The sequence below is a fragment of the Bos indicus x Bos taurus genome, chromosome 11, assembly GCF_003369695.1.
Source record: "Bos indicus x Bos taurus breed Angus x Brahman F1 hybrid chromosome 11, Bos_hybrid_MaternalHap_v2.0, whole genome shotgun sequence".
NCBI lineage: Eukaryota > Metazoa > Chordata > Mammalia > Artiodactyla > Bovidae > Bos > Bos indicus x Bos taurus.
Window position 1 is genome coordinate 2,572,554 of NC_040086.1, and position 9,691 is coordinate 2,582,244.

Sequence of the window (9,691 nt, forward strand, 5' to 3'; positions counted from 1 at the left end):
CTATGTGAAAGAATCCAGTCACAGAAGACCATGTTCTGTATGATTCTATGAAATGTTTCGAAAAGGTTAAGTTTAGAGAGACAAAAAGTAGACTGTGGTTTCCAGGGGTTGGAGGGGTTGGGAGGAAATGGGAATTGACCGTTAATGGGTAAGGAGTTTCTTTTGAGGGTGAGGAAAACGTTCATCAAATTGACTGCAGTGATGAATATACTAAAAATCACTGGTTGTACATATTATATAAGTGAATTGTATGCTACGTAAATTTTACTTTCATAAAGTTTTATGCAACAAATACAAGATAAATAAATGTTTGCCAAGCAAACAACAACGAAATGACCTAAAGAGGAATGCTGAGTCCCTGGGTGAGTAGGATATGAGAGAGCAAAACCAGCCAGCAAACTCATGGAAACAGGCTGAGGTGCTCCCCCAAAACCACAGACTACAAATCTATCTTTAAAAGTCACTCAAGTCAAACATCTATTAGCCTTTCATATGACTCCAAAACATTTTCACTGTCCTAGTTATAGACACTATAAGCACAGTATCCTAGTTATAGACACTATAAGCACAGTATCATACAAACGGACATTTAATTTTTTTTGGTGGTCTGGCTAACTCCCGTATCATAACGTGTACTATATACACTACAGAGCAAGTCACACCTATCAAATTTGACTCATTTATACATTCAGTTAACACTTACTACTTGCCTACTATGTGCCAGGCAATGTCCGAGGTGTCAGGGATGCAAAGATGGCAGACACACAAGCTCTCCTCCCAGGGAGCCCACTGCAGAATGAGCTGAGAGTTACAAAGACAGGAGAACATTCTGACTCCTATGGCTGCAAATGAAATAAACTCCTAAAAATATGTTTCAATGACAACGATATAAGATATTCACAATGCACTGACCATGAACCCTGCAGTGCCCAGTCCTCTCAGAAGCAACCTACCTGTTGACATGCTCCTCCCAGTCCTCTGGCGGGGGAGGGGCATCCGCATCGGTCCTGGCGAAGATGACGTGCCGTTCACACTCATTCATCACACTGCGTGCCTTCTGATTGTCGTACAGCGGCACAGGGGTGGATATGACTGTCTCCACGTCTATTGGGACATCTGATTCACTGTAAAAATGAGGAAATAGGACCAGCCACACATATTTCAAACAACATGAGTATTTAATGATTGTCCCATTGCCAAAACTGTCTCAATATAATCAGCTTTTTATCTATTTATTTTTTTTGGCTGCACCAAGCAGCTTGTGGGATCTTAACTCCTTGCCAGGGATAGAACTTGTGGCCCCTGCACTGGGAGGGTAGAGTCTTAACCACTGGACCACCCGAAAAGTCCTTAATCAGCTTTAAAGTATGCATAAGCACACTATGTCCACAGAAAACTATGATCCAAAGTTACCTTTCCCACATGTATCTAGATCTCTGTGACATGCTGGTATATGAAGGGGAAACACAAAGTTGTTTTAAATGAGCTTATGTAAAACTGACAAAGAGTTATTTTTTTAAAAGACAAGTATATTCCATAAGCATACAGTTGATTGCCTAAAGGTGCTTTTCAATAAGGTAGCTATAAGCCACATGCAAATGTTTAACTTACTAACAAATAAAATAAAAAATTCATTTCCTCAGTCACACAAGCCATATTTCAAGAGCTCAACAGACATGTCTGCCTCAGTTCAGTTCAGTTACTAAGTCGTGTCCGACTCTTTGCAACCCCATGGACTATAGCACACCAGGCCTCCCTGTCCATCACCAACTCCTGGAGTTGACGCAAACTAATGTCCACTGAGTTGGTGATGCCATCCAACCATCTCATCCTCTGTCATCCCCTTCTCCTCTGCCTTCAATCTTTCCCAGCATGAGAGTCTTTTCAAATGAGTCGGTTCTTTGCATCAGATGGCCAACGTAATGGAGCTTCAGCTTCAGCATCAGTCCCTCCAATGAATATTCAGGACTGATTTCCTTTAGGATTGACTAGTTGGATCTTAGTGCAGTCCAAGGGACTCTGAAGAGTCTTCTCCAACACCACAGTCCAAAAGCATCAATTCTTCGGTGCTCAGCTTACTTTATATTCCAACTTTCACATCCACACATGACTAGTGGAAAAACCATAACTTTGATTAGACAGACCTTTGTTGGCAAAGTAATGTCTCTGCTTTTTAATAAACTATCTAGGTTGGTCATAACTTTTCTTCCAAGGAGCAAGCATCTTTTAATTTCATGGCTACAGTCACCATGATCTGCAGTGACACTGGAGCCCAAGAAAATAAAGTTTCTCACTGTTTCCACTGTTTCCCCATCTATTGGCCATGAAGTGATGGGACCACATGCCATGATCTTAGTTTTCTGAATGTTGAGTTTTAAGCCAACATTTTCACTCTCCTCTTTCACTTTCATCAAGAGGCTCTTTAGTTCTTCGCTTTCTGCCATAAGGGTGGTGTCATCTGCATATTTGAGGTTATTGATATTTCTCCCAGCAATCTTGATTCCAGCTTGTGCTTCATCCAGCCCAGCATTTCTCATGATGTACTCTGCATGTAAGTTAAATAAGTAGGGTGACAACATACAGCCTTGACATACTCCTTTCCTGATTTGGAACCAGTCTGTTGTTCCATGTTCAGTTCTAACTGTTGCTTCTTGACCTGCATACAGGTTTTTCAGGAAGCAGATCAGGTGGTCTGGTATTCCCATCTCCTTAAAAATTTTCCAGTTTGTTGTGATCCAAAGGCTCACAAGGCTTTGGCATAGTCAATAAAGCAGCAGCAGATGTTTCTCTGGAACTCTCTTGCTTTTTCGATGATCCAATGGATGCTTGCAATTTGATCTCTGGTTCCTCTGTCTTTTCTGAATCCAGCTTGAACATCTGAAGTTCACAGTTCATGTACTGTTGAAGCCTGGCTTGGAGAATTTTGAGCATTACTTTGCTAGTGTGTGAGATGAGTGCAACTGTGCGGTAGTTTGAGCATTCTTGGGCATTGCCTTTCTTTGGGATTGGAATGAAAACTGACCTTTTCCAGTCCTGTGGCCACTGCTGAGTTTTCCAAATGTGCTGGCATATTGAGTGCAGCACTTTCAAAGCATCATCTTTTCGGATTTGAAAGAGTTCAGTTGGAATTCCATCACCTCCACTAGCTCTGTTCGTAGTGATGCTTCCTAAGGCCCACTTGACTTCACATTCCAGGATGTCTGGCTCTAGGTGAGTGATCACACCATCATGATACCTGGGTCATGAAGATCTTTTTTGTACAGTTCTTCTATGTATTCTTTCCACCTCTTCTTGATATCTTCTGCTTCTGTTAGGTCCATACCATTTCTGTCCTTTACTGTGCCCATCTTTGCGTGAAATGTTCTCTTCGTATTTCTAATTTTCTTGAAGAGATTTCTAGTCTTTTCCCATTCTATTGTTCTCCTCTATTTCTTTGCATTGATTACTGAGGAAGGCGTTCTTATCTCCTCTTGCTATTCTCTGGAACTCTGCATTCAAATCAGTATATCTTTCCTTTTCTCCTTTGCCTTTCGCTTCTCTTCTTTTCACAGCTATTTGTAAGGCCTCCTCAGACAACCATTTTGCCTTTTTGCATTTCTTTTTCTCTCCAAGGGAAAAAAAAAAAAATGTCTACCTAAGGCTACCATATTAGAGGAAGCAGGTACAGAACATTTCTGTTACTACAGAGAGTCTATCAGGCAACGTTGGTCTAAAGTTCTAAATTATTTATACAAATTTTCCTTTCCTTACCAAGTCAACTGATAGCTAATGATATGCTGTAAAAGCCCATGACTGTCTAAGACAGATCGCTGGCAACGCAGACAGACACCTCAGCTTACTCACTCTGTAAGGAGCCCACAACAGAAACAAACACAAGTGGATACCTGAAAGAAAGATCTTTTGTATTTTAAAACATTAATGAAAAAAATAAATAAAATGTTAATGAAATCCTAGTGCTGTGTTTTTCAGTCCAATAACTCTGTCACCCAAAATATGATGTCAATCACACTGGTCTACTGGCGATCTAGCAAATGTCACTTTAACTTTTTGATGCTACTGTATACATTCCCAATGGCTAGAATAATTATACCACTATAAAATGAAGTGAAATAATGTACAGCTGGATTTGGTGGTGGGTGAAAGAGCTGATTATCTTTTGTGGACCAGACTTTGGGCAAGGTACTTAGATGTATGCCTGAAAAAGAAGTCCTGGTGTCACAATTCCAACCCTATATTCTCGGGGTCCCTCCCAACTAATGGCACTACTGAGCCAGAAACATGAGAATCATCCTCTCTTCCTTTCCCCTTAATCCTGGCCACTCTTGCCAACTCAATACAGCAGGTCATGTTGGATCTACCCAAGAAATACACCTCAAGGCCATCCCTTTTTCCCCACTTGTAATATGCCTGTCCCATCAAGGCTCATGATCTCTGACCCTGACCACTCTGCAATGGTCTCCTAGCCAGGTCTTATCTATTCCACTTCAGCACTATCATCTATTCAACAAAAATTCAAAGTGATCTTTTTAAATATAAACTCAATCTCTAGCTTAAAATCCTTCAATGACTTCTCACCAACTCTGAGAATCAAATTCCTACATGAGGTAGCCCCTGCCAGCTTCTCCCCTAGCTCCCACTTACAACCCCATTGCAACCACCTTCCAGATCCAGTGGCCTAAAAAGAGCTCCTAAAATACACCAAACTCCCACTTACAGGGCCCATATATGGAGCTAGTCTGCAAGAGGAAGTAATTTTCTGAGTACTGAAATGACCAAGTCCACAAAATCTCACTTTAAGAAAATAATCATGAGATTTAAATACAGGAGTTTCAATGTTTGCAAGAAGCTATTACATAACTAAGAGAGAGACTTGCAATTCTATTTAAAAGAGCTCTTCAGTGATGCCCTTGATCAGAAGCATCAGGATTATGCTCAATTATTCTCTAAAATTACAGATCCTGCGACCTGTACATACAAAATAGGTCAACAAAATGAGGCTCTCGCTGGGAAATGAAATAAAAACCACCACTATTCTACATGTGTTAAACACACATGTCATGGCACTTCTAGCTCATTAACCCTCACTGGTGGATCAAAAGAAGCAAAGCACAAGATCTCTGTTTTCCAGCAAACCTAAAACCTGTGCTAGAGGTCAGATTGAGACAAACAAAAACAAACTCCTCCCCAAAAAAGTTTATAAAATTATTAAGGGCGTGATTTTATCATCAAAATAGAATATATCACTAAATCTTGAAACATCTTGTGTTCCAAGGTAATCAGAATGCCTTAAAGCTCAAACGAATTGCTAAACAAGTTTGCACAGGCCAAATGTAACTGTACCACATATTACATGGTAAGTTTATGAAAAAATTCCTGACCCTATTATGTAGGCGAGCTGAAAATATAACCAGATCTAAGAAGGATTAAGATCAACCCATGGTGACAGTTCCATAACAAGAGGGAAAGAAAAGTCTTGGGCATGTGCTCCTAAGCTTTGCAGGTGAATGGAGGGGAAAAAAACACAAATTACCATAAAAAGGCCAGTGTTGGAGCCAGAACACTGGGCTATTTTAGGAATGAGTCTAATCCTATGTGACAATTTTTAAAAGTCAACTCTTCCATCTTTTTCTTCCGTTTAAATAATCATCTTCAATTCCTCTTTCCACACAAGTCCTCTTATCCTAAATGCAATCAGCTGTTTGCTTTCCTTTGAACATCCTGCCTTCCTAACTCATTAGATGTCTTGAATCCAGATGTTCATCAAGAGGCCTGACATCCTCAGGATGGTTAAGAAGGATGCTGAATTAAACATCCCACCCCACCCCTAATCTCCCACAATAAAATCCACTTTAATCCCCAACTGATTACTGCCCAGTTAGGGTGACCGCAGCCCATAGGAGAGAAGGCCAAACTCACATGGTACTTTCGTGCTGCCTCCGAGGAGTAACAAAGAGCATGCGGGTGGGGCGGGCACTACTGGCATCCGGGTGGGCACTCCACGGCTTAGCATAGCTGTGATCCAGAAACACCAGGTCCAGTTCCCGCTCATGCACCGAGAGCTGGAAGAGCAAAGAGGTGCCCATGCGCCGCGCTGAAGTCTGGAAGTCCCTCTCCCCACCGCGGTGGGCCATGTCAGAAGAGGGGCAGCAGGTCAGAGAATGGTTATCTGCATGCTAGTCACCTGCGGTGAAAAGTTTCAGCTCAAGTCAATTCAAATGCTCTGAATTTCTTCCAACCTAGAACATCTTAATAGGCTTCTTATTTTAGTGACTTTCTACCATTGGCAGTTGAGTATTATATAATTACATAGTATCTGTCACACTGCAGACCCTTGCCCGCATCGGGAGGGTTCCTGGGATCCCACTCCACCACCCAAAATGGCTATGGCGCCCCTTCATCCTCAGTCTCTACAATTCGGCCCATTGGGAAGCTGGAGGACTGCCTCACGTGGACAGATACCACACTTGCTTGGCCAGCGCCACAATTTCCCAGGTGGGCGCAACGGGTTTTGCCAAACAAGAGGAATCACAAATAGTACTAATTCCACAGCTAAGGGTCTTGACGGCTGCGAACCATTCTCACTGAGCCGGAGCGTGAGCATTGCTCAAACAGTTGCGCAACGTGGGCCTCGGGGAAGCCCTGACCTCTCTTCTTTGTGTTAAACAAGTTTTGTAACTACTTCATAATGCTCTGGAGTTTTAAAAATCTACAGATGAGCGGTCCTCCCCAAAGCCTGTAACAAAATGCTACGCCGGGAAGGCCCCTCTCCCTCACCCAAGGCCCGGGTGGTCCCCGGGGAACCGCCCTCTACCCCAGGTACCCTCTGGGGACCCGCCCCCGAGCCTCAAAACCGCTCCAGCAGGCAGGCAGAGCTCATAATTCGCACTTCACAGACGCAGGCGCCGGCTCAAGGGGATGGAGTGACTTGGCCAAGGTCACCGAGAGTTCGCGACGAGGAGCCGCCTCGCACCCGCCTCCCGCCCGCCCCGGCCCGGCTGAGCGCCCGCGTCACGGCGGCCCGAGCCCGCCCCCGGCCCTACACGATCGTCCGACCCAGATCGCCAGGACCCGGGCTCTAGCGCCCGGCCCCCGCATGCCCCGGGAGCCGGGAGATCCTAGCCGAGACCCCCTGCCCGCTCCGACCCGGACCACGACCCTTCAGGCCCGCCATCCCGGCCAGGGCCGACTCTCCCTCACCCGCAATCGTCCGGCCGCGCGCTCGGCCCGGGCCGGATCCCTGTGCGCGTGCGCGCTACCGCCTCCACGCCCTGGCGCCCAGGGCACAGAGAAAAACGCGGAAGTGGATTCCAGCTGGGAAGGGAGGGGCGGTGAGCCGCAAAACCCGGAAACGATGCAGCTGCAAGGGAACCTCTGCTGCTGCTGCTTCTAAGTCGTTTCAGTAGTGTCAGACTCTGTGCGACCCCATAAACGGCAGCCCACCAGGCTCCCCCGTCCCTGGGATTCTCCAGGCAAGAACACTGGAGTGGGTTGCCATTTCCTTCTCCAATGCATGAAAGTGAAAAGTGAAAGTGAAGTCGCTGAGTCGTGTCCGACTCTTCGCAACCCCATGGACTGCAACCCACCAGGCTCCAACGCCCATGGGATTTTCCAGGCAAGAGTACTGGAGTGGGTTGCCATTGCCTTCTCCAAGGGAACCTCTGCTGCTGCTGCTGCTGCTGCTAAGTCACTTCAGTCGTGTCCGACCCTGTGTGACCCCATAGACGGCAGCCCACCAGGCTCCCCCGTCCCTGGGATTCTCCAGGCAAGAACACTGGAATGGGTTGCCATTTCCTTCTCCAATGCATGAAAGTGAAAAGTGAAAGTGAAGTCACTCAGTCGTGTCCGACCCTCAGCGATCCCATGGACTGCAGCCTTCCAGGCTTCTCCCTCCATGGGATTTTCCAGGCAAGAGTACTGGAGTTGGTTGCCATTGCCTTCTCCAAGGGAACCTCTACTTCTGCTTTATTGACTATGCCAAGCCTTTGACTGTGTGGATCACAACAAACTGTGGGAAATTCTTCAAAAGATGGGAATTACCAGACCACCTTACCTCCCTCCTGAGAAATCTGTATTCAGATCAAGAAGCAACAGTTAGAACTGGACATGGAACAACAGACTGGTTCCAAATCAGGAAAGGAGTATGTCAAGGCTATATGTTGTCACCCTACTTACTTATATGAGAGTACATCATGCAAAATGCTGGGCTGGATGAAGCACAAGCTGGAATCAAGACTGCCGGGAGAATTATCAATAACCTCAAATATGCAGATGACACCACCCTTATGGCAGAAAGAAGAACTAAAGAGCCTCTTGATGAAAGTGAAAGAGGAGAGTGAAAATGTTGGCTTAAAACTCAACGTTCAGAAAACTAAGATCATGGCATGTGGTCCCATCACTTCACGGCCAATAGATGGGGAAACAATGGAAACAGTGAGAGACTTTTTGTTGGGCTCCCAAATCACTGCAGATGGTGACTGTAGCCATGAAATTAAAAGATGCTTGCTCCTTGGAAGAAAAGTTATGACCAACCTAGATAGTTTATTAAAAAGCAGAGACATTACTTTGCCAACAAAGGTCTGTCTAATCAAAGTTATGTTTTTGGAGTAGCCATGTATGGACGTGAGAGTTGGACTATAAAGGAGGCTGAGCACCGAAGAATTGATGCTTTTGGACTGTGGTGCTGGAGAAGACTCTTGAGAGTCCCTTAGACTGCAGGGGGATCCAACTAGCCAATCAGGAGGAGAAGGGGAGGACAGAGGAGGAGATGGTTGTATGGCATCACAGACTCAGTGGACATGCGTTTGAGTAAGCTCCAGGAGTTGGTAATGGACAGGGAAGGCTGATGTGCTGCAGTTCATGGGATCGCACGACTGAGCTACTGAACTGAACTGAATTGAGAACGCATGCAGGCCTTGCCTGCAGACAGCACAGGGTCCGGAGCATTGGTTCTTGCATCTTCAGCAGGGAAAGTGAGGGTGAGGGAGGAGGCTGGCTCCTGCGGCCCCTATTCTCGCTGTCCCCCACTGTTGTTTTGTAGGTTGCCTGGCCAGGGCTGGGAGGCAGGACAACCTACTTTCCACTCCACAAAGCTCATCCCTTACCTACCAGGTTGTGTTCCTTAGGAATTTACTCCTTATGCTGCATGCCTGAAACTAACACAATACTGTAAAGCAACAATACTTAAATTTAAAAAAAAAAAAGAATTTACTCAAGAAACAGCCACAATAAAAATACATGTAAAAATTAAAAGTTGCTCTGAGCCTAAAACTGCTCTAAAAAAAAAAAAAAAAAACTATTAAAAATAAATAATTTGTGGAGTGCTGCTTGCTGGTCTCTGCAAAGATGTGTCAAGATGGCCCTACCCTTAAGAAGTTAAAGCGGGGCAGTGCTGCCCTCAAGGCAGAGATTAGACTTCGTGGTTGTACTTCGTTGCTTCAGTGGTGTCCATCTCTTTGCAACCCCATGGACTGTAGCCTGCCAGGTTCCTCTGTCCATGGAATACTCCCGGCAAGAATACTGGAGTGAGTTGCCATGCCCCACTCCAGGGGAGCTTCCCCACCCAGGGATTGAACCTGCCTCTCTTGAGTCTCCTGCACTGGCAGGCAGATTCTTTACCTCTGTGCCACCGGAAAGCCCGGTGAAAAAGATGCATCATCATAAAAAGAAAACACTGAATACAGTATAGATTTAG

General features: G+C 45.2%; 1 protein-coding gene across 21 annotated transcripts in view; it reads right to left on the minus strand.

Moving 5' to 3' along the window:
- Window positions 1–7,279, minus strand: part of KANSL3 (KAT8 regulatory NSL complex subunit 3) — a 65,498-nt gene extending 58,219 nt beyond the window's left edge. For 5 of the 21 annotated variants that reach the window (XR_003513261.1, XM_027554581.1, XM_027554589.1 and 2 more), the window contains exons 1-2: window positions 5,917–6,808; window positions 954–1,124 (exon numbers count right to left, since the gene is read on the minus strand). Coding sequence is in view for 15 of the 21 variants with exons in the window: in XM_027554581.1 (XP_027410382.1) it covers window positions 954–1,124; window positions 5,917–6,131 (386 nt within the window). In the remaining 6 variants the exon portion in view is untranslated. Of the gene's footprint in view, window positions 1–703; window positions 843–953; window positions 1,125–5,916; window positions 6,809–6,886; window positions 6,986–7,197 lie in introns of those variants that run through there. The other 16 variants (XM_027554579.1, XM_027554591.1, XM_027554588.1 and 13 more) reach the window with 11 other exon arrangements.
- Between the last annotated feature and the right edge of the window lie 2,412 nt (window positions 7,280–9,691).